At 35.4% G+C, this 26,273-nt stretch overlaps 1 protein-coding gene across 3 annotated transcripts in view; it reads right to left on the bottom strand.

Moving 5' to 3' along the window:
- Window positions 1-704: 704 nt before the first annotated feature.
- The window catches only part of LOC121415173 (unconventional myosin-Ie-like), a 111,873-nt gene continuing 86,304 nt past the window's right edge, over window positions 705-26,273 (bottom strand). For all 3 annotated transcript variants that reach the window (XM_041608319.1, XM_041608321.1, XM_041608320.1), the window contains exons 24-27: window positions 25,959-26,129; window positions 14,369-14,510; window positions 13,341-13,519; window positions 705-4,628 (exon numbers count right to left, since the gene is read on the bottom strand). In XM_041608319.1, coding sequence (XP_041464253.1) covers window positions 4,552-4,628; window positions 13,341-13,519; window positions 14,369-14,510; window positions 25,959-26,129 — 569 coding nt within the window. In that variant the 3' untranslated portion in view covers window positions 705-4,551. The remainder of the gene's footprint in view (window positions 4,629-13,340; window positions 13,520-14,368; window positions 14,511-25,958; window positions 26,130-26,273) is intronic.

Raw genomic sequence — 26,273 nt, forward strand, 5'->3', positions numbered from 1 at the left:
AAACAGACATCATAGAAACCACATAATATCTGCTAGAAAGAGCAAATCCTTTAAATATTCATCATGATTACCTATTTCAAATTCATCATTTATTGTATTGCATAATATATTTTGCTCAGAAAATCGATTTCACTTGTAAAATATCTCTAGTTGTCACACTCAAACCTTCTCTCTTTGTTACAGTATATAATTTACTAATCTTTCATTGCCAAATCAACATATAACACAGTGCCACCAAAATAATCAGCAAAGCATAGACTTTGTATAGAAGTATAGACCAAACATATATAAATATATCTTCTGGAAATATATCATGGATACTAGCTGAAGCAGGCACAAATGTCTTCAAATGAACACTAAAGTACACATCAAGTCCATGGCCAAACTCCATTCATGAAGTTCAATCATGTCAACGTTAATTCTTAGAGAAAATTTCTGTGTCATACTCCAATGTCACTTGTCAAAAGAAAATCTTTGAGCTTTTAATCAAGTAATGGAGGGGAAGGATTCAAGATTTGGGGGTTGGACCAGGACTGTCTGAGCATGGACTAAGCATGTTTTATCTCTGTACTACAAATATCATGACATCTTCACTCAGATGAAATATTAACATAGGTTCTTGAGTCATTTTCCAATTATAGCACCAACAGCTAGTCCAGTTAAACCTCCATCTACGTCTGTTTTCGTCTTTTTTTCATGTCACGATGTCCCCAAAATATTTTAATTCATTACCAAACTTGTAAATAGCAAAAACTTTCATATTTGTGAGAAACATAGCTTTAGATATATTTTGATTTATAATAATCACTTAAAAAGGGTGAGGTCAAATATTGGGATGAAGTGTTTCTCTTCTACTTTCACAAAAAATATACATTTGTTGCATTTGTCAAAATATAGTGCGTAGAGCTGAAGAGTAATATCATATGTCAGTATATTACAAAGTGTCTGCAAATGAGTGGAGATTTACCCAATACTATTGGTCAGGTTTGACAATACTATATAAATTTAGAAATAAGGATATATACAAACATTAACAGATGAGAACATTTCTCAACATCTATCTTTTTAAGAAGTAATGTATAAATCATCTTTAATAAATAATGATTTGAGCAGAATAACTATTAAACCCTTTTTTGTCTAGAATACACTGGTTTCTATCAACAATTCTGAGGAGCAGAAAATTCTAGGGGGAAATAAACATAAATTTATAATTTTTAGCTTTGCATTAACACAAAAAGGAATATATACCAGAATGATTATCCTCTCCAAATCATTGATTTAAAAAGCATAGGAATGTTAAAGAACTGAAATAAATTGAAGAAAATGACAAAATAAAAATATTTACGTGCCATACACTACAAGGGACACAATATACTTTTACATTTCACTATCAAATACCATAATTTACTAGTGACTTAAAGATTTTCTTAAAAAATAAATTGGAAAAAAAAACAAAAAGATATACATCTGATATTATATAATTTCATGTCATAACAATCACAAGTGAAGTTTAAGCATTACAGACAAAAAGAGTTCAAATTGTACTTGTACATACTGTATGCCACTTATTATCAAAATGTTTTGTATAATTTATTTTACATGATTAACAAAAATAACATTGCCATATTATAGACCTAAACATGGAACTAACTTGATGCAACTGCTAATTCATGAATATTTTCAAGCATCACAATGTTGTCTGATCATTTTATATCATGTATTTTACTTCATATTACAAAGTTTTTGGTCTCTATACTAAACATTTTCAATATGAAAAATTGCATCATTTAAGATTACTATTCAGCTTATTGGCCAAGTCAAATTCCCCAGTGAGATGTTCTGCTCTACCTTATAAATAATTCAACCTTTGATGAATTCAATGACGTCTGACCAAACGTATAAAGGCATTAGCTTTAATGATGTCCTGATGATAAAAATTTGGAAATGTTTGTTGACTTACTACCTACTTTTCATTCCCACTCTCCTTTTCATTATCTAATATGTTATAATTTCATGTGAGTATTGAAAGGCACTAAATATGCAGCTAACTTATATGGAAAAATAAGCTATAATTCCAATATCTTGAAGGAATTCTGGAATTCATTGGGAAATCAGAATTAAGATGAAACTTATATACAGGTTTTCCATTTATGATTAGTTTTCTATTAAAGTTCATAATATTTTACAAGTATATATTATTCAGCTATCCACAATTCTGAAACAGAACTTTTCAGAAAAAAAAAGAACATACAAAGAAAAGCTGTAGTCTGCCTAAGAAACAAAATGCCACCACCAAAAAAAACCCTCCGCACACAATGAAGGTTTTAAAAAAATAAATCATAAAATCCTTTTAAAACAAGTCCAGATGCCTAGTAATCACATACATGTAGCTTCATATCAAGGCATATATCTAGATCAGAAGGCACAGTATTTGCTAAAAACAGAATGTGAAAGCACTGTTGAAGATGCAGCGAGGAAAATGAAAGTGTGATAAATTCAATAAAAGGAACATGTCGTGACTCAATCACTTTACCCACAAGAACTTGGCGTTACCATGCTCAGACAAAGAAAACATATTTGGTGTCATTCTCCAAATCAACTGATAACCTAAGTGAAATCTTCAATTAACGTAAGTCCAGTAGTAGTATATGACCTTCTTCTCATTACACTCTTAAAAACTAGCCTACTGGAAACTGGTTCAGGAAACCAGTTTGGAAGATCGCTTTGCTACAGGAACACTTCCAGTCAATGGGGTGGCATGTTTCGTGCAAAATTTGAAACCGCAGAGTAGATATTCTACACACAGATTGTCGAGTAGCATGCTCAAAATGTTAGAAGATTGCTTCCTGAAGAAAGGTTGTGTCCTCACTTACGTTAAAACCAGTTTAACAAGGCAAGGCGATCTTGAAAACTACATCGCGAGTTGGTTTTTTCCAAAGTGGTTTGGAAGATCGCTAAACTAGTTTCCAGTAAACGGTAACGTGAACAGGGTCATAATATCCACTGACGTACTAAGTCATGATGTAGATGCCCCTTTAGGACCATTTTTTTCTTTAAAATTTGGCTGCCATTTATTGGCAAATTTACATATTGAAGGTATAACTACATGTACATGGAATATTTATTGTAATTTCTAAAGATTTTAGATTTTTCCAAATAATGGAGTTTCTTTCAAATAATGAATGAATAATAAGAAGTGAACATGAAAGCAAACAAAGTAAACATTATTAGAGGCTAGAAAACAACATCACAAAAAAATAAGTGTTTCATATAAATGACAATTTGCACTTGTCTTGGAACCTGATGAAATATATATCAAAAACTGTATGAAAAATAACTGTACAAAAGCTTTGGTATTATCAGTCCATTGTTGTATTTTTAATCACCATTACTGAAATATGAAAGACAAACTTGGCTTCTAGAAATATTCTAGTGCAATTAACATCTGAACATCAAACAAATATACTTTGGGGCTCTGGCATATTTCTTGAAATATAGCTCACTCTTTCCTGTTTGGGCCAGCCAAAAAAAAAATGTAAAGCTTGTGTATATGGTTAAAAAAATATCAGATACATCTAAATTTTATGAAATTTTATGTTATGAAACTATGTATTAAAGCATTTGCTAAGCTACATATGATAGAGTACACAAACTCCTCTACCTGGGGAGTGATATGAGCCTCAAATAAAAATATGATATGGATCATATTATACTGGCATCAGATTGTAATGTCTGTACTTGCAAATACTTATTGAAAAAAAGATACAATTAGGAACAGTGAAAGAAGTGTAAAGGAAGCTAATTTGGTAATGTCCATTTGGGAATGTCAAAATGCCTCAATAGAATGCTAAAAATATATGTTTATAAATCATTCGTAGAAAGTCGAAAGACCATAAGTCAAAGGGAAACGATACAAGCATATTAACTTCTCGCTCACAGTAAAAGATAGAAATAAAGTCATTGCAGATGCAGCTGCAGATTGATTTAATCAAAAGAATGATTTAAGCATAAAGGTTAATTTTAATCACATATATGAAAATAAATCGTTCCCTCATGAAAATAGTCTGATACATTTTCAATGACTACTAAATGCAATCACACTCAACCAACATTCTGAACTGAATGTTGCACGGGCGTAAATCTGAGCAGTGAAGGTATTGCTCAAAGGAAGGGGGGGATTTAGTGTTTCACCCCCCCCCCCCATTTGAATAGCATGATGTCACAGATTTACACCCATAGAATGTGTCCTTGATACCGTTAAATAGTCCCATCTCCTTCAAACAATTGCTCTACGGCTATATTTTACACGATATTGACTATTAACATCACATAAAAACCCAATGATATACCACATGTCACCAACCTAAACCCAAATTGCATTTGTAACCCTCCCCCAATGCTGCTGCCACTTTTAAAATCATGAGAAACTCCTGGATTGAATAGAGAAAATACTTGACACAAGTAGGAATGATAATCTATCCATGTTAGATACTAAAAGTGATGGCTGAATAATAAGATGCATGGGCATGAATGATGCCATGAAGGATGTCATCAAATCTTTTCGATGTAATTGGCGGGGAAGAGTCCCTCTCTCCCTCGTAGCTTGCCTCTCCACCAGCCAGATGGATCTACAACAAAAGAAGAAAGAAATATGGAATGATAACAATTTGTCGTCCATGGTCATTTGGATTTCTTCAACAGTGATGCAATACATATATCCTTCTTCAAAATTATGTTGACAAGAACATTATGCAATTTTGGAAAAGGAGCAAATATAGTCCCAAAGTCTATATGATTATCACTATAATAATAATGATGATACTGGTAATGATAATCATAATAATATTTAAAAAATTAACAGTCAATCATGATACTATTATGATCATTATTAACAGTAATAAAAGTCAAAATAGTAGTACTAATAATAACAAGATAATAGGCATTTATATAGCATCATCTATCTAGAAATTCCAAGGTTCGCTATTAACATTTCTCTGGCTTCAGCTCGAGCTGCCGTTCCAGCGCTGTGCATCTAAAGAATTTATCCTACCGCAGAGAGGAACCAAATCACCTCAGCTGCAATAAGCACAGGATCATGTGGGTAAATTTATTGTTGAAGGAAAACATACCATGGCTGGGATTCAAACCCACAACCCTTTGATAGACATTTGATAGTCAGGAACACTTGACTACAATGCCCCTCACTTATACCTTTTCAATTATCTTGCCCTTCAGAAAAATTCTTATTGTCACAAAAATGCTATGGTATTAAAGTTGAGTCATGTTTTAACAAAAGAAAAAAAAGTCAATCCTACATAAACACTTCAGTAACCTGGTTGACTAATGAGATCTTTTGCAAGATATGTGAGAGGTCTTATTGCGCCCAGCGTTGAATAACAGGATGTATGAATGGTGCTATGGAGGGCTTGAAAAGGTAGAGTTGATTTAATAAATCCAAGAAATCACTCAACAAAACACTCACAGTGACAGATGAGAGCAGGACGTGGCCTGAATTTAACAAGTTCATTACTACATAATTTACCTATCACAGGGAAGTTGTTACCTCTGTTTTAAACTCTCATATCTTCTTGCTTAATGGCCAAATGTCCCTCTAGTTCATAAACTGCATTTGTTTCAAACTTATATTTCCACTCCCTGAAAATGAGTAACCTGCATGAAGTTACATAATTATGCTAAGGCTCAATTTCCTTGTTTTGTTGGCCGAAAAACTTCAACTATATTGACAAATCCTCTGAAAATGTAGCAAAATAATTCCTACTGCTAATTGATGAAATGTCTATATATGTCTATAGATGCATATAAATTCTAATACATATACTGTGTACAACCCATATAGTTAGCATACAAATGTTTTTCAGTTTGGGAATTTCCGGAAGTTTATGACAGAAGCATTTGCGACTTTTGTGATATTTTGTGATAAATATCCACATATGAACGCATTTTTTTTTTTTTAAATGTTATTCCCCACACAAGACCAAACCACCCCAAAACTTAGTATACTGAGTATAGTATACTCAGTATAAACGGTATATGACTACTCAACAGGATATTCACATGTAATTCACTGATGTCAAGTTATGAATGGTATTCAATGGAATTAACCTGTTTATAAGGTGATCTGTCAATCGACAGATCAACTTTTTATTTCCTACGAATTTTCTTTTTTATTTCTTTATTTCTTTATTATTTATTTTTATTTTCCCACCTTTCTTGTGAGCACAAAATCTCCAAATCTACATCATCAATTATCTTCAAAATATCATCAGATATGGGGACTTATCATGTGATGTGTATAAAGCAAGTTCAAGGTCAAAAGGTCATCATGACGTCATCTAGACGCCATTTTGTAAAATCACATTATCAATCATATCTTCATTATCAATTATCAAAAATTAACAATATTTACATCACATTAACTTCAGGTCAAGGGTCAACTGCCCATGTCATCAAAGGTCATGTAAAGGTCACGACGTGCGCGTACGCGCGCATCAAAATTTTAAAATGCTCAAAATCACTTTTTTACCAAAACAGTACGAATCAGGTCATTTTAAGCATTTCAAAAATTTGTGCGCGCGCACGGTTACGCGTGCAACGGCACTATAAAACATAGGATCGCCATTTTTTTTATATCAATGCACCGATAATATAATTCTGAACAATTTGATACCTTGATCAACCTTCTACGACAAGTAATAAAGGAATTAGCCTCCATCAAAGTTTACAGCACGCGCGCGCGCGCGCACTAAACATAGACAATATATGTGCAAAAACATGCCTATACAAAATTCATTATAGCTTTTAAAGTAGTCCGTTGACCCCCATTTTTTTTTTCATATTCGAATAGAGTATGGATGGGAGATGTGATTTCATGTCGCATTTGACCCGAAATTTTATGACGTCATCAAAATGGCGTCGGAACTCAAAATTCCCATTTTGCTACTTATGACGTCATTATAATTATGCAAATTTGACTTTAACTCTGTAAATATTGGTCAATTTTCGCTCAGTTTTCAATATGTTGTAGCTGAGGACATACTCTTTCTAATTTGATGCCTTTATTCACTTTTAAAGGAATGAATCATCCTGAAAAATGGCAAGTTATAGAGGCATGTCATTTTCGCTCATTTTGTGTGCAATCTCTATGGGAAATGACTTTTTCTCAAAACTGGATTTTACATTCCTCTATTTCGCGAGCCATATCTCCATTTCTATTGGTTGGTTTTCTCTGAGCTTGAAGTATGTTGTAGCTGAGATTGTAAGCTATCGCAAGTGTGGTCTTCGTTTTCCGATCAGATGCCGGGATCATGCCCGTATTTCACTTGCAAAATTGGATTTGAGATCCTCTTAATTTGCTTGTGTAGAAAGTCTATGGGATACAGTGCAGCTCAATTGGTAAGGCACCAGACTTGCATCCTTAGGGTCAAGGGTTCGCACCCAAAAGTTCTTTTTAACTTTTTCTTTTTTAATAGGCCTATAACATGTACAATGTGTATCGCCTACACCTACATGTATTTCACATATTCTCATTTCCCTCTTTTCAAGAGTATTCAACATGTTCTTTTCGTAATAAAAGTTTAGTTTTCAATATGAGCATCGTATTGATCTCAATAAACATGGTGATTGTATTCATGATCATGAAAATCAGAGACAGATCACCTAATTCTTCCTCATGACAAATTAAAATTCTAGTTATATTTACAATTTTCAATAAGATTAGGATTAAGAAATATAAATTCACTCTAAGGAGGTTATAAGACCTTCTCAGCTAATTTATTCACAGATTTTTTTTTTCAAATTATCATGAGGTTGGAATGATGCAACTTCTCTCTATCTGGGGAAGGGTCTTCTGCCATTAAACATATTTATAGCATCAATCTTTGGCCTTCATCTGCTCTCCTATATTCAGTTACTTTCCTCCTGAGGAGCAGGAAGAGATAGTATATAGGACTGGGATATTGCCAAATTTATTATAATCAGAGGCAATCAATCAGCTGCATAAGGAAGGCATCAGAGTTCTATTTGTTCAGTATGATAAAAAAAAACCACCCACTATAAAGCTGTTTCATTGATAGCAATCTATGGAAATTTCGTGAAATACAAGTAGAACAAGTGGAATGCCTCTGGCCGTCTCACCTGCATCACGCAGTTCAATATAGCAGCAGTGCTGACTTTGTAAACTACTCTAACTCGCACAAGATGTTCAGTGATACATGGTTACTCTTATGTCCACTTTTTATGAACTAGACCAATAAACTTACAGAGATATGGTTATTCAACAGATACACCCAATATGGCCAAAGTTCATTGACCTTTGACCTTGGTCATGTGACCTGAAATGCGCACAGGATGTTCAGTGATACTTGATTACTCTAATGTCCAAGTTTAACGAACTAGACCAATAAACTTTCAAAGTTATGATGGTAATTCAACAGATTTCCCCGATTCGGCCAAAGTTCATTGACCCTAAATGACCTTTGACCTTGATCATGTGACCTGAAACTCGAACGGGATGTTCAGTGATACTTGATTACTCTTATGTACAAGTTTCATGAATCAGATCCATAAACTTTCAAAGTTATGATGGTAATTCAACAGATACACCCAATTCGGCCAAAGTTCATTGACCTTTGACCTTGGTCATGTGACCTGAAACGCGCACAGGATGTTCAGTGATACTTGATTACTCTAATGTCCAAGTTTAACGAACTAGACCAATAAACTTTTAAAGTTATGATGGTAATTCAACAGATACCCCCGATTTGGCCAAAGTTCATTGACCCTAAATGACCTTTGACCTTAATCATGAGACCTGAAACTTGCACAAAATTTTCAGTGATGCTTGATTACTATTATGTCTAAGTTTCATGAATCAGATCCATAAACTTTCAAAGTTATGATGGGAATTCAACAGATATCCCCAATTCGGCCAAAGTTCATTGACCCTAAATGACCTTTGACCTTGGTCATGTGACGTGAAACTCATGAAGGATGTTCAACGATACTTGATTAACCTTATGTCCAAGTTTCATGAACTAGGTCCATATATTTTCTAAGTTATGATGACATTTCAAAAACTTAACCTCAGGTTAAGATTTCGATGTTGAATCCTCCAACATGGTCTAAGTTCATTGATCCTAAATGACCTTTGACCTTGGTCATGTGACATGAAACTCTAATAGGATGTTCAGTAATACTTGATTAACCTTATGGCCAAGTTTTATTAACTAGGTCCATATACTTTCTAAGTTATGACGTCATTTTAAAAACTTAACCTCAGGTTAAGATTTGATGTTGACGCCGCCGCCGTCGGAAAAGCGGCGCCTATAGTCTCACTTTGCTTCGCAGGTGAGACAAAAAATGGCTTTTGTGATTTTGTGTTCACTTCAATTAAAAGCTCAGAATATTGTCAGTCACAGTTAACGGTAACATTATTACATCTGATTCGTTTAATGTACATGGAAAACCAACAACATGATTACATCATGATTACCTGTTAATGCATTAACCAAATGATAAAAAGCTTATAAAGTAAAACTCTGAAAATGATTTCCTAAAGGAATCTTACTGAGCATAGCCTTTGCCAAATCTATATGTTTCTTTGTTTCTTCATACTACAGCTTAAAATGAACTCAATGCATGAAATCATCTTTCAACTGATTCTTAACTTAATTTTTTGTGACAATCACAGGAAGAGCTGGCTGTTGAAAATGGTGATCGCCCACCAATATTTCTTTCCTCTTTAGAGAAAAATGAGGAATTCCTAGTCTTTATTTAGAGCATTTATGAGCAATAATCACAATACTTTAAGGGGAAAGAAATTCCTTCCTTTACCTTCAAATTTTTAAGCCTGAATAGCAATTTGAGATCTGTCTGGGTATGATCCATATCAACGTGACATTCTTACTTTCTCTATATTTAGAAGTAAGTTTCCTCTTGATCGCAAACTCTTTTTTCGATATCTCCATTTCCTGGGTGTAAATTTTGAAATGGTGCCAGTTCTAGGCCTAGTTCTTAACATCCCTCATTGAATAAGAAGTGAAAAGAACATCCACTCAAAATTTCTTATGACTATTACAGGCTCCTAGGGTAGGATTTATTTCTATACAATGTTATTTTTCTTGTATTCCTATTCCCCTTTTACTGATGCTCTTCCTCTTCTATTGTCTTCCTCTTCTTCTTTCCCTTCTTGTCCTCCTTTCATCCTCCTTTCTCTGCTGTTCTGCTGACTTTTTTCCCCTTTCTTTTTCTCCCTCTTCATTTCCCCTCCTCTTCCTCTTCCTCCTCCTTTCTTCTTCTTCTTCTTCTTCCTGAACCATATTAGTGTGTCTTATTTCTGTAAATTCTAGACACTTTCCTCACCTTTCAATTTCATTGCAATCAATCAAGAACAGCCTTTGAGCATTGAGGGATAAATATTGTTTCCTTTTGATTCATAATTTCTAGGGGTGTTCGGGTCTCCAGCCTTCCACAAACCGCAAAAGATCCAAGACAGGCAGGATGTAGAAAGAAGCAAGCATGAGTTCATGTTTTTATGGACACACTCCACACGAGGGGAAACCCATTACTCATTTATTTGTCATCAAACCTGTAATCTCTAGATTTTGCCGATGAGCCTATTATTTAAATCCCAGATTTCATGACTTCTCTTGCCCGATCTGCGAGCGGCTGCGTCACAAGCGAATTGCCTCGATCTTCTAAATTTGACACGAACCCTGAAAATGGCACACGCCCAAAGGATACTCGCAAAAGAAGCATTTGTCTATTGTATCCCGAAGAACAAGGTATATCCTTGCGTTTAATCTGAGACTATTCAGATCATGTTGAGTCACACACCCTCACAATCAAGTGTAAAGTGCCTGAACTATTTTAAAGGCACATTCAAGGACCTACCTAATTGATATTAATTAGTCAGTTATATCAGATAAGACTGGGGACATGATAGTGCTTCCCTCAGCTGAGGGGGCAAAGGCTTTATGGCCTTGTTGGAGGCTCTGTTCATCAGCTTTTTAGTCATGACTATTTACCATGACTCATTGATTGTATCATAAATGCAAATATAGCTTATATTTGATTTACTTTCAAATGGGTTTCTAGAAAGTGAGATGATGCATAAATGATTAATGAATTCGAAAGAGAATGTTATCTTCTATATCTCTTTCTCTCTTTGTTCAAAAACTTTCTAATTCTCTTTCAAAAAAATTCTTTGATTCAAAACATATATATCAATAAATCAATTTCTACAATTGCTTATCACTTTTCATTTTCAAGTGCACAAAAAAGAATCATCTACACGTATTACAAACTCCCTACCTACTCAAATTCTCCCTTTTTCTTTCTTTCCATTCATATAAATCAGCAACTACACTGTTTTCGCTGTCTCTGTACTTTCTCTCCTGATCTATCTCTCACAAACTCACTCTTCTGTGCAGAAAAACCCAACAATAATTGTAATTTTCCAGTTTATTTTATATCATTTTCATATTTACAAAAAAATTATGTAATTTATCATTCAAAACCATCCACAACTCAGAAAAAAAGGAAGAAAAAGAAAGGTATTCTAAAACAGCCACATCTAACTTCCATTTACATGGTCTTTCATTCCTCCACTCTCATATCTGGCCCTTTCGCTTATATGGATACATTCCAGTCAAGGTCGGACAGTACCACACTGTATATATTGAAATTTTCATTTCATGAATCGATTGTACCCCCACTTTTCTCTTACTCTCACTCAAAAAAACATGCTTTCTCACTCTGCTCCTTTCTTTGTACTGTAAAACAATGACACCTCTGACCGGAACATAGGGATTACTTTGTCTAGTTCCAAATCCTGAGGAGATTTACCCTAAAATTTAAGGATTAAACATGGCTCAGAGAGATATATCTGAATGATACTCCTAATCATTCACAGGCTCTGTCATGATGAATGAACAAAGCTGGCCTTCTATAAATCGTTTCAGACTGCCTCGAAGTTTGTCAGTTCCAGGTATTTTCTGCTCGGGAAATTTACCCAGATAAAAAAATACCAGGTAATTTTGGCAGTGTGAAAGCAAATTACACGTAATCTCCCAGAAGAAAATACCCGCTAAATAGTAGGTGCTTAGCATAATTATGAAAACTATCACAGGGACTTTTCCAAGGTCACAGGTATTTTTGCATTGTCAAAGAAAATTACTGGAACTTTTAGCGCAGCGTTTCGGGCGGCGTGGGTGGCTGCTGGGTTAGCAATTTCGAAACTCGCGCCTTGCCTGCTTATCAGACCATTATACTGCGCATGCCCATAACTTCAGGAACTTATCCTGTAGGGTATGTTTCAAGGCGATGTGAATGCTAAATAATTAACAGGAATTTTTTAGCCTGAAAAATTTCTCGTAATTCCACAGGGATTCTTGTGATCGAGGCGGTTTGAAACCACCATATATGATGCCTGCAAAAATTGGGGGGAATTTTCATGACAGGTGTAAAAAAAAAATGTGAGATCAAATGGGAAAGCTCCCTTCAAACAAAGGGCACGTTTCATGCAGCATAACATGTCACAGCAGACTCTACCAAATTATAAGGGGGATAAAAAATGCAACCAGAGGATGAAAAGGTGACATTTTTTCACACAAAACGAGAGACTCTCAATCATTTTTTTATTTTTCATTTTTTCCTTGAACAAAAAAAAATTATTGGGCAATTGGTAAAAGAGCAAAAGGGTGGTTTTCAAAATCCAAAGAAAAGAACATAAACTGAAAAAGGATCTTAACCGACAGTGATAACCGATTCTATGGTATATCAATAGGATAAACTCACTATCATCAATTGTTGGCTTGATACATTCTCAAAGCAAGTTTGGATTATTGATAATGAACTCCTGTCATTAAAATGCAGGCTTAAAGAATAATATCTTTCATGACTTTATCCCTGTACAAAGATAAAGCTCAAACTCCACAACAATCCAAAATATCTCTTCGAAATAAAGGTGTCTTTGTCACACACATCACAATCACTCTTCGGACATACAGGCTTCTTGAATCAAAACCAGATTTCAAACCAATTAATATCCATAGTGTAGTAGGTTTCACGGTACACCATGTATTTTTCTTGGGCAAGTGTTGGTCCGGAAAATAATTAATATCCAATTTATTCGGTGTCCCACAAGGGTTCATTTTAGGTCCAATACATTTCAAAAGCCATGATACGCACATTGAGTGTACAAAAAAGTATATTTGCATTCTTTAACGAACTAGGTGATTATATGTGATTGTTAAAAATGTCACCTTCGGTCCATCCTAGAGACTGTCTTTAAGATGACGCAATCCAATTTTTTAACTCACCTTCTGTGATGATTTCTATTGTCTCCCCTTCCCTGAAAGACAACTCGTCTGTATCACCAGCATCGTAGGCATAGATTGTGCGACACTTGGGTCTGGAAGGAGGTGGTGGTTGCGGTTTTGGTTTGGGTCGGCCAGCTCCTGGAGCAGGGCGGCTGCCCTTGATGGTCCTACGCTTTTGGCTGTAATGGATGAAAAGAAAATCAACGTTTACAAGGAAGAAGGAAGCATGATATTGGGAAAGAAAGGGAAAAAAATTCCCTCCACCACTGCATGTGACAATCAAGTTTTAATGCATCAAATTGACATTCCCACAAGCTCAATACTACATATACACAAATCGGAACAGTATTTGCCTATTTCTGTATGTGGTTGTTTTCTTATATTTTTCTTTAAATTAAATTTCTGAATGAGAATGTATTCTATATAAATTTGAAATGAAGTACATCAAATCAAGCTTTTCCTTGAGCCTGATCAGTGCATCTGCTATAGGAATGCCATCCTAGGCCTATAAAAATATTGTTTGCCATAACAGAGAGATAAAAGGGGGTCAGTCTGTCATTTATTTATTTTAATTTTTTCACTGGTGAAAGGCACTGTAGAACAATGAAATTTTAGGTCTATCGCCACTTTATTTTTTATGAGAGGGAGGGCAAATTTGAATTTAAAAAGACTAGTGGTCAGTTTACAGCTGCAATAAATCGTTTTTTATGCCTTATCCACATGAGGTGATCAACTATAACAGACTTAACATGATAGATCTTTATATTCATCAGTATCTCCTTGTCTTTCTTAACTAATCCAACTTTGTAATTTTAACAACATGGACACCTTAAAATCTGAACTAAAGACCCATCTTTTCCAGCAACCTTGTGAACAATGTGTGACATATTGGGGAGCCTGCGGCTTTAAATGTTTTCTTACAGATAAATGGCGCTATACAAATGCTGTTCATCATTATCATCATGAATGCAGACAGTTTAAAGGTACTAAACGAGAGGAAGATAAGTCCTTAGAGGAAGCAAACTCACCCTGCTACACCTGCGTCAGGTGTCTGCAGGTAATCTTGGTTGCCAGTATTAATCTTGAACTGCTTGGCGAAGCTCTGGGCTCCTCCTTTAGGTAGGTGGGGCTGCTCTCCACTTTTCCTACGACTTGAATGACGTCTCATGCCTGGAATGGGGATAGAAACGGATGGTGTCAAATATAACATCTGCCATTTGCAATGACATGCAGATACCCATACACTGCAAAAACTCTGGTGTTGATTTAACACCAGCCTGGAATTATGTCCACACCAGAGAAGTATTGGAACAACACCAGTTTGGGATTAAACCGATGCTGTTTTAAATCTAATTGCTGTTGTATAAACACCTTTCTGTTGTTAGACCAAAACAAAACTGGTGTTGTTTAACACTTCTCTGGTGTGGATATATATAGATTCCGGGCTGGTGTTAAATCAACACCGGAGTTTTGCAGTGTACGTAACAGCTCCTGTTCATGTAAAACATTTAACCGGCCACCCGAAAAATCATAATAAATAAAAATAAGTCTCTGTAAATAGCCAAAATAGTCATTTGGTCTCCAAGAAGCAAAATTTAGAAAATTGGCTAATCTGAAAGAGCAATTCTTCTTCTTCATACTGTGAAAGTTTGAAGTTGTAAAGTTGAATAAAAGAAAATAAGAGTCTCTTTGACACAATTTTTTCAAAATGCTTGAAAGTTACACCAAGATTGTACAGTTAGCACATTTCATGCTTGAATGAATCTGGAGCTCCAAACCTTGTTTTCTCATCATTTTTTAAGCTCTAGCTAAATATCCTCTGCATTCAACGAAGCAATTGTAAGAGCTATTGTTGATCAATTTTGACATGTTATAGGCCTATATGCCATTTTAAAGCTTAGGAAGTGCTTTCTCAATGTAAAAAAAAATCTCAATATTCATTTTTGGGCGACTTATGTTGGTTGTGGGGTGACTGGTCACATATTTTTCAATTTTCAATATCTGGGCCCCGTCTTACAAAGAGTTGCGATAGATACGATCAACCACAACTATGGATGGCATTTGTTCAAAATATATATTCGTACATTCAACATTTCTTCAACAATTCAGTATGCTTCTCTTTGTTTATAAAACGACATTGCGCAAATTTCCTGGAGAACATAAAGATGGTATGGATGGATTTCCATACAGTTAAGATTGATTGGATCAATCGTAACTCTTTGTATGACGGGGCCCAGAACTTCTGTGAGAGTGAAGCGTGATCTGAATCAGTGGGTCGGGATTGGGTTCAGAGTAAGGTCGTGGGTCCCTGACTGAAATTAAGAATTTGATAACACCAGGCAACTGACATTACAGTAATTGCAAAGTGAATCTATGTTGATTGACTTGCAGTACACAGACAAATGCATATAAATTGAGCTGGACCCAAAGGTATATATATAAATATGCAGTGAATTTGTAATGATATCTACAGTTAATTTTGAATTTATAGATAAAATTGGCAATCTACGCAGATCATCAGAATTACAAATATTGTACTTTTCTGAATCTTTGAAATCATGTTTCAGTTCGAATAAAAACACTAATTGGGTTCCTTACAGACTAAAATCTTTAAGATGTCTTCAATTTTTGCATGAGCTCATAAGGAGCTGAGAGAATGTCGGACATGATCATGTAATAGACAATAACAGGAAGGGATCCCACAGACAATGGTTTGGTGAAAACAATTCCAAACCAATTAGATGTTTAATTGATTCTTCTCATTCTTGTCTAGTTATGTTACTTTGGTGAAGAGCCAAGTGCAGCTGTGACACAGCATGGGTCCTGTTGCCAGATAACACGCTGCTGGCAAAACAAAGTCTTCAAAGTTTCAAAGGAAACATGATAATCATGCTCGTAAAATGTTACAAGATTATTGTGATTTTTTTTGTTCTCCCTTTTACTTTACACCTTGTTTAATAAAATTGATATGTAACAACTATGAATCATGGATTCATATCATTCCATGAAGTGTGTAGAATGGTGCAATATTTAGGTTGATAGAACAGAGTCTTTTACAAAATTTCCCATCTAAAGAGACAATTAGGATTAACTGTACACATAAATCCTCAATATACTATAGAGTGTTTTGTGCAATTCTTGATTACATTTATAATATATTATTATTTGAATCCCTATTACATTTGTCCAATCTCATTACTTTCATGTCAAAAATCTATTCCTTACAAATGTTTGAAAGAAGAACAGACATATGAACACAAGAAAATTAGTAATACCCTTTTTACACACACTAAAATTTCCTTAACCCCGTACTATAGGTGGGGCTAAATTGTAAGCATAATGAATATTCATGGACAGCGAACACGGCGATGAGAAAAAGCAACCCCTCAGTGCGCTCGTGAATATTCATGAGCTACCACAAGTCCGGGGTTAGCGAGTTTCATGTGTGAAAAGCAAGCATTCCTAATATTCGGGGTTTAGCAATAACAATTTGGCATGTTTGAAAAGGAAAAAAAATAGTACGGGGTTAAGGATAGTCCGGGGTTAGCGATAGTCTGGGGCTAAGAAAATCCTGTGTAAAAAGGGTATAATAAGATGGAATAGACAATGAAAACTGTGCTAAGAGGAAGATAAGGAAAGTAGAGGGAAAATATGTCATTGTACCTCACATATTCTACATCTTATATTAGAACCAAACCAGTATTAATAACAGGCTCCCATCTCGAAATTTCTACAGACAAATATGAAATATAACTGTCACAAAATGTTATGTTAGGAACAATTGAAATTGATATCAAAACTAGTTTATATTTAGCCTGCCGCCGGGTAATTGGCCTCTATCAAATCAAATCTTGACACTCTTGCCAAGTATAGCTATAGTATTGCGAGATTATATGACTCCATGGATCAAAAAACATGTTATGTGAGCCATAATCATGAATTCAGTCGGAGCCAAAAGTTATCAGAAAGAGAGCTTGGTTAGTCATTTGATAGTGTAAATATTGAATTGAACTTAAAAATAGATTCATACAGACAAATTGGAGCAGTTAAAACCAAGATTCGATGACCTACTGATAATTTTAATTTTGTTGTTGTTGAAGGGTGACCCTATTTTAAGCAAAGTTCTTTGCTCACTAAGCAGTTCTATTAATGGTCACCCAGGTTCACAAACTTATTTACTTTTTTTTACATATAGTTCCTCATACCTTCCTTTATTATGCTATATGACGTAGTCGCTGGGCTAGTAAAAAAAAAAAAATTGATGCCAGTTCAGAATAAGCTAGATTTTAAAGTTTTATAAAATAGCTCTGTATTTTTAAGCATCATGCTTGGCCAATACGCATCACATGACATCCAACTTTTTTGGTGCACTGCACGGCAGTGCAAAAGGTGCGCAACGCAAATTGATATTGCACACTCGAGCAAACCAGTGCGGTAGAAGTCCCGGGAGAAGTCCAACAAAATTGTACTGTAACTTTTTTAAAATTTGTTTCTGTGTTGCTATTTTATAAAACAAATAATGCACTCGCTCTGTCGTGTGTAAAAGTAAATGCAGAGAAAGCTCGGTTTCTTCAGATGCACACTGGGCACTCGCCGCAAGCGGCTCGTGCACAGTGCAGCATCTTCTAAAGAAAACTTGCGTGCTCTGCATTTCCACTAACGCACTCGGCTGCATGCATTATTTGTATAATAACATGGGTAGTAACCTTTGTTTGCCTTGAAAGAGTTCTTCACAGGTATCGGGAGACTGTTTGAAGACAATGTGAGACTGCCAACATTGCAATATTTTTTAATACAGCTTTTACAGGTTTTCTTGAATGTATAAAGGCGACTGCACACCTCATGATTGGTCTGCAACCCGATTTCAGAATAAAATGTAGTAGAATTTAATGCTAATATTGAGACTTGGAATATCTTACTGTGTAATGTTTTTAATCATCTTATGCAAGGCTCCACATTAACTTTTTTTGGTGGTGGCCCGTTCGGGCCACCAAAACCTTCAAATAATTTTTTTTGGTGGCCCATTAGTAAAGTTTGGTGGCCCGAAAAATATAAAGAAAAACATCAATTAAAAATGAATAAAACAAACTGAAATATTCTGCAGTCACTACCACGTACCACTATTCTTTGTACATCTTGTATGTAAATCGTTCTTGCTGTTATTTTACTTTGCTTATTTTGTGGTAATATATAAATTGTTTTACAATGTATCATTGTGAATATGAAATGATTGAAAGAGAATAAAAGAATTGTGTTGCTCCCAGGTTGTGTGGACTTTTAATCTCCGTATAGACACACACTCATAATGGTAAAGTAAATAAATAGTGCATATAGCAAACTCAGATTGATTTACAAAACAATGATTTTTCCTTCCTTTTTGATCGTAAAACCTAGATTATGCAGGCCCCAAATCCAGTTTATTTTCTCTTTTCAAGCATATTATAGCAGGAGAAAATCACAGAAAATATGCTGCAGAATTAGAACAATGTATAAAAGGGGGAAATGAACAAAAATAATTTTTAGAATAGTATATTGAAAAAAAAAGCAAAAATTGTAAAAATGAATAAGTGAAATAAGACAAAAAAAATGAAGTAAGAAAAAACAAAGAACAGGAAAAAAAATTGAGAAAAAAAAAGAAAATGTAAGAAAAATGAATAAGACAGAATTATCAGAAAAAATGGGGAAAATTATTATTATTCAGTAGAAACATGTTCTTTAATCAGGCATATTCAATGGGAAGGGGTATAAATGGTTTAATCACTGTAAAAAAAATGACAGAAAAAAATAAGAAACCGGCAAGTTATCTGGAAAAAACAGTGAGAATATTCCTTCCCTATATTTGACAAAATGATGGAAAAAATTCACATTTCATATCAATAAAATGCCTTCCCAAAGTATTTACTTCCTTAAGAGTGGTTTAAGAAGTCATTTATAAACAAGAAAGAAAGAAGCTGTCTATTCAAGACAGCTTCGAAAATAAACCAAATATCAACATACATACAAATGCACATGTGGGACTGTGATGTACTCACCTATGTGTATTAATGCATTTGGAAATCGGTCTTTTTGAGTCAAAAGAGAGGTCATAATTCCTCCTTTTAATGCTTGCAAATTATCAGGTTTCAGTAATATGGATTGTAGAAGGGCATTTCATTGGTGTAAAATGTGACTTTGACGTAGATTTTCAAAGTTCTGGGGAAGATTTCTTAGCAGTAACATTTCGCATCGCAGCTCCCTGAGTCTGAATAGTCTGCTAGTGCACAGCCACCTGCAGTGGTTTCATGCATGCAAAGCTCAGCCAGACAGCCGGCACGGCCGGCTGAATAATAGTTACTGTATGCTAGCGGTAGGCCTACATACTGTCATGACTGCAATCTGTGTGTGTGTGTATTTGTGTGTAGATTAACAAAAAAGGCGCATTACGAATTGACTTGCAATTTGAACTGTAGAAAGTTGATAAACGCATGCAAATACGGGAGAAAAATTGCGCTACTTTGAAAATTATTGGTTGCCCGATTCGGGCCACCAAAACTTAACATTTTTCAATAATGGTTGCCCGAGATGAATTTTTGGTGGCCCCGGGCCACCGGGCCACCGCTAATGTCGAGCCTTGTCTTATGTATACCTATGTTCAAATCTGTGGTTATGCTATCATCCTTCTTAGAATAAAAGCAAATTTAATATCTAGTCGTAATGACGTCATAGCAGTCGTACGATTGGGTGCGATTTGAAACTAATTTGGCTTTTACTCTAAAATAAAGGCTTGTAATCTTTCAAAATGGTTACATTAGTATTCTTTCAATTAATTTTAACCTGAAATAAAATGACATCTTCCATTCACTTTTTCAGAAAATGAGCAAATGCGATTTGTTCCAAAATTGGATTGCGAACAGTCGTAAGGTGTACGGTGGCCTTAATGTATTTAATCTGATACGGATCTCTGACGTTGATATTGTTTTTGATTCATTATTAGCATGATCATTATCGTTTCTAATTCTTATAATTATTCAGAGATGGCATACTGCATGTCAAGATGAGAAAAACATTATACCATATGGCACTAGAACACAAAATGACTAATACACTATTATTTCTCTTTAACACTGAGTTTTAACAGCAATATTCAATAACCAGGTTAACAATATCTTCATCATTCAAAAACTTTTCCAATGTGAAAGCTACAAACTCCACTTTAAAGGAACTGAAATGAAAAAGTTTGAAATTTGGTCTCTGATTTGGATGGTTGTTGCAAGTAGAGATTAAGACAAATGATTAAGACAGAACAAGTGCCGCATCCGCCGAGAGACGTTGCCCTAATCCTCTGACGACAAATGGCACAAGCCAGCCCTGCTGTTAAAGGATTAAGACCAAGGAGGCATATGTCTTGTTGCCATGGTAACACTTTTGTGAGTCAAGATTAGAAAATGAGATCAACTGATCGAATAAAAAAGAAATGTACACAAAGGCAAAAAAAAAAAAACAGCAGCTGTTGCACTTGGAAATTAGAGAAAAATCATGTGAAAGATATGGGATTGAAAGACAAATTATCTAGGAATTGCAAACGATGTTAAGACGATGCAATCATGAAAGTGGGATAAGGTGTTATCTTGTCTAGCCTCCTTGAAAGGTCATATTGAATTATTAATTATTGGAAAATAAAAAATCCATCAATCACCTATGATATTAGCTATCGCACAGGCTCAGCTGCAACTTTGGAAACTACTGAACACCGCAAAAAAGCTAGCACTTGGAGCAGAAGCAAAGAAATGTCTCTCTTCCAGATCAAACGCAGGGCAAAGAACATAGAACAAGAAAAGGAATAAAAGAAAAAGCTATGTCTGAATTTCCAATTCACCCTCTCTGAGATTGAAAACCATGTCTAGGGATTTTCAAATCCATATGTGAGCACTTCTTTCTGTAAAAAAAAAACAAAATCATCACTATAGTCTGAAGTTATGAACATGCAGGACAGTTATGTGCAATGATACTGGTCTGTATTTTTTTTTTTTTTTGGGGGGGGTTAATACTAAACTTAGATAGAATTCAGCCAATGCACTGCCCCCACCCCTCTCCCACATGTATAGGTTCTTGACATGGTCACTTTTGTACAAATGATATGTCATTGAGCAAGTATATTAGTATATTCAAACACTACTTGTGACCTTATACAGGTGTATTAGCTGTATTAGCTGTCTCAGACAATGTGTCTAATGGGTTCCCTGTAGGTAGCCAACAAATAGATTTGACAATAGACAGACTCAAGCCATTGTCAGCAGAGCAAAAATTGGAGCACCGCAACACCACCTGGGTTCCTATACCGATGACTGGTACTTAAAGGAGAATGAAACCTTTAGAACAAGATAGCTTGTGTGAAAGCAGAAAAATCAAAGAAACAGATCAACGAAAGTTTGAGAAAAATCAAATAATGAGAAAGTTATGAGCATTTGAATATTGTGATCACTAATGCTATGGAGATCCTTCTATTGGCAATGCGACAAAGATGTGTGATGTTACATATGAACATCTCTCCCCATTACTTTGGTATATATTTCACTTAAACTGCCTCTTTTATCACATCTATCAGTAGATCATGTGTTCTTTCTATAGGAGGGCAAGTAATACAGATTTTCAAAGAATATATCATCGACAAAGAGTTTGTAAGAAAATAAGAAAATGCCATATAAAAATGCCATAAGAAAATGCAAAAAGAGACATTTTGTCTCATAGTCCATCAAAGTGAAAGTTGTTCACATGTGACATCACACATCCTTGTTGCATTGCCAATGAAGGATCCTCATGGCATTAGTGATTGCAATATTCAAATGCTCACAACTTTGTCATTATTTGTCCGATTTTTCTCAAAATTTCTTTGTTCTTATTCTTTGATTTTTCTGTTTCGGCGCAAAGCTACTTCTTCCAAAGGTTTCAATCCCCTTTAATGTATCATTGATTGTATCAGTGTTTCCTGAGATCCCTGGATACATCTATTTGTGTGTATTATCTGTGTATGATACATTTGTGTGTATGATCTATCACAGGCAATATATCTGTTAGAGTTCCCTAAAGGTAGTCAACAAAGACAGTGGTGCTAAAAAGTGAGTTGAACCCCACCAAAAAATAAACATCTTTAAAAGTATTCAAATTCTTTGTGAACAAATTTTCTGCATTACTCCTATGTGTTTAAGTTCACATGCTCGATCTGTAATGAAAATCTTAAGTCAGAAAAAATTGGAACCAGTGGGATTCTAACCTGTCATCTACTGCTTTCTGACTTAAGATTTTCATTACAGATCGAGCATACGATCTTAAACACATAGGAGTAATGCCGAAAATTTGTTCACAAATTATTATTACCTCCTATTAAAGCCTCTTTATTTATTCAAATTCTGTCACCTTTTAGAAATTTATTTGTGACGTCAGGTAATAAAATATTACATTCAATGTATTTTGCTTCTCTGGGCTCGCTGGACTTTGCAGCATTGTTTTGTCTTTGTTGAATACCCAGCATGAAGGAGTGCATTTTCTGGTGGGGTTCACTAACTTGTTAGCACCAGTGTACATTTGACAATAAAAAGACTCAAGCCATTGTCACCAGAGCAAAAATTGGAGCACTGCAACACCAGCTGGGTTCCTAACTTCCTATACCTATGACTGGTACTTAATGTATCATTGATTGCATCAGTGTTTCCTGAAATCCCTGGATGGCTCTTAAACAGTGGTTGCCTTTATTTCACATGAACAATGCCAAGATGGTATCTATCAAGAATCACAGTGGGTTACTTAACCAGAACTTAAAGTAACCGACTGTGAACCATGTTTCCTGAAGTCTCTGGATGCCTCTCAAACACATGGTGGATGCCTTTATTTCTCATGAACAATGCCAAGATGGTATCTATCAAGAATCACAGTGGGTTACTTAACCAGAACTTAAAGTAACCGACTGTGAACTATGTTTCCTGAAGTCTCTGGATGCCGGCAAAAAGCATGGTGCATGCTTTCATTTCACATGACCAATGCCCAGATTGTATCTATCAAGAATCACAGTTGGAAAGGCGATCAATCTGATATACAATCTATGAGTCATTCATTGTTTTTTTCATTGAACAACAATGGCCACAGACATTGATGACGCAGAACAAAGAAATTGCTTCCTTGGTCCGTTTAAGATCCAAGATACAATGCAAAATATGAAATATGCGAAATAGATCAATCTGAATATCCGATCGTGCACTGAAGCATAACCAAAAGTAAAAGCAAAGCCACTAAATAAACAGATTACCATCAATTGTAGACATTAATTGTATATATTTATAAAACAGGGGCCCCAGAATATTATGTGAGCCAACAGTTAGATGTATCCCTTGTGTATGAGAATAATTTCATGTCATATTTTCCTTTGTGATACTTGGCTTGGTCTTGAAGACAACTAGAATATGTTCTTTTTCTGATCAGTCCTCAATTTTAAATTGAATATTATTTAATATTACTTACCAACCAGTCAAATAATAAATTCTAGAAATGAAACAGGGTTTGTGAAGGAATCATCTGCAATGAAGCTTATGGGTTAATGAGCTTTGATGAACAAAAAGGCCTTAACTGAAAATAAATACAAAAACTCTATTATTTTGAAAATCAAGCAAATCTACCAAGATACTGAGATGTATTATTCATAGTCAAAGGAAGTAGGCAATATGAATCTAAGGCTCACAGTTTTTCGGAATAATTAAGTTTTACTTAATATTTTGATACCTACATGGCCATACATTAAGTCACTAACTTCTGTGTCCCAGTGCTTGATATGCACTTCATGTGATCAAATGCCGGGGGCAAAGGATAATATGACGGAAGGAAGCTGTCTTGCTCTACTTCCATTTCATCGGTTTTAGCATTCCTCAATGATATGAACATCGAACACAGAAGAGGTTTCCTAGCAACAGTAAACGACAGCCTGTCACCTGTCCAGTCTACATGAAGACTGTTTTTACAGTTATCAATCCATCAGTTATTGAAAGCAAGTCTTACATCGACCGATGCTCCTCCTTAGAGACCGCAAAGACATAATGATATACCTCTAAGAAGTGACATATTAAGGAGATGATACCAAGTTGAAAGCAAGTCTTACATCGACCGATGCTCCTCCTTAGAGACCGCAAAGACATAATGATATACCTCTAAGAAGTGACATATAAAGGAGATGATACATCCCTAGCAATTTGAAATCTTGTCAATAAACCAATGAAATATATATATAATTCACTTCAGCTACAGAAACATCCTTGTTATATTAATCTAGGGATAGCAGTATTTTGCTATTTACTAAGGCAGGGTTGTCAAGGAACTAAAGGCCACACTCTTTTAGCACCAAAATGACCATTATATGGTCTCATGTAAATACACAGATCCACAAATAAATTCACACTTTTCCCAATCAATCGTAATGATGGCCCCAAGCAACGACCCCTTTTCTTTTCCTCAATGAAAGTCATGCTCAGCAAGATATTTTTGCTCTGCTTTCCAACCCAGTGATTAACAGCAGTACCTTCATTTTTATGTCCTGTTCATCGTAAATCTATATGCACCCAGAGAGGTCCCTCGAAAAGATAAATATATATCTTCTGGATTCCGAGAGTAAATTTTAAGAATGTCAGCAAACATTCTTATGATTTTAAATCACTTCAAATAATTCAAACTTCCAAGACAGTCTAATATCCCTTCCTTCTACACTATAACAACATACATGTAGTTTTCAAATTCTGACATGATATGAAAATCATGACCCACACTGAACTGGTTTATCATCAAAACAGTTCACAAAATTTCAATGAAATGCAAGCCATTTTCCCCATTTCCTACTGGAACCCATTGGTCTCTGTACAAAGCCTATGAGAATCACAGAATTCAGTAGTCAACAGGTTAACCCATTGCCTACTGGAACCCTTTGGTCTCTGTACAAAGCCTATGGGAATCGCAGAATTCATTAGTCAACAGGTTAACCCATTGCCTACTGGAACCCATTGGTCTCTGTACAAAGCCTATGAGAATCACAGAATTCAGTAGTCAACAGGTTAACCCATTGCCTACTGGAACCCATTGGTCTCTGTACAAAGCCTATGAGAATCGCAGAATTCATTAGTCAACAGTTTAACCCATTGCCTACTGGAACCCATTGGTCTCTGTACAAAGCCTATGAGAATCACAGAATTCAGTAGTCAACAGGTTAACCCATTGCCTACTGGAACCCATTGGTCTCTGTACAAAGCCTATGAGAATCACATAATTCATTAGTCAACAGGTTAACCCATTGCCTACTGGAACCCATTGGTCTCTGTACAAAGCCTATGAGAATCACAGAATTCAGTAGTCAACAGGTTAACCCATTGCCTACTGGAACCCATTGGTCTCTGTACAAAGCCTATGGGAATCACAGAATTCAGTAGTCAACAGTTTAACCCATTGCCTACTGGAACCCATTGGTCTCTGTACAAAGCCTATGGGAATCGCAGAATTCATTAGTCAACAGGTTAACCCATTGCCTACTGGAACCCATTGGTCTCTGTACAAAGCCTATGAGAATCCCAGAATTCATTAGTCAACAGGTTAATAACGGCTACACCTTACCTCCTTTAGTAGGACTGGTAGGACCCCCTCTCTTCTGGACCAGGGCGTACGGAGCACTAGGTCTTCCGGGGCCTGGCTGACTTGGAGCCGCTCTCCTTGGCACATGACCATTTCCACGGTTACTGGCTTGTCTGTCTCGGCTTGTTATTTTTACCTCACGTAGTCCAGGTCCTTTAATGTTCAAAGGAAATATCAACATTTCAATGACAGTTTTCCTTAATACTTGATTATATGACTTGTATTCATACATTCCCCTTAGGATATTCCTCAAGACTCTCTCATATAATCTAACGTATGAAGTTAATAATAATAATA

The sequence above is a fragment of the Lytechinus variegatus genome, chromosome 5 (assembly GCF_018143015.1).
Source record: "Lytechinus variegatus isolate NC3 chromosome 5, Lvar_3.0, whole genome shotgun sequence".
Lineage (NCBI taxonomy): Eukaryota > Metazoa > Echinodermata > Echinoidea > Temnopleuroida > Toxopneustidae > Lytechinus > Lytechinus variegatus.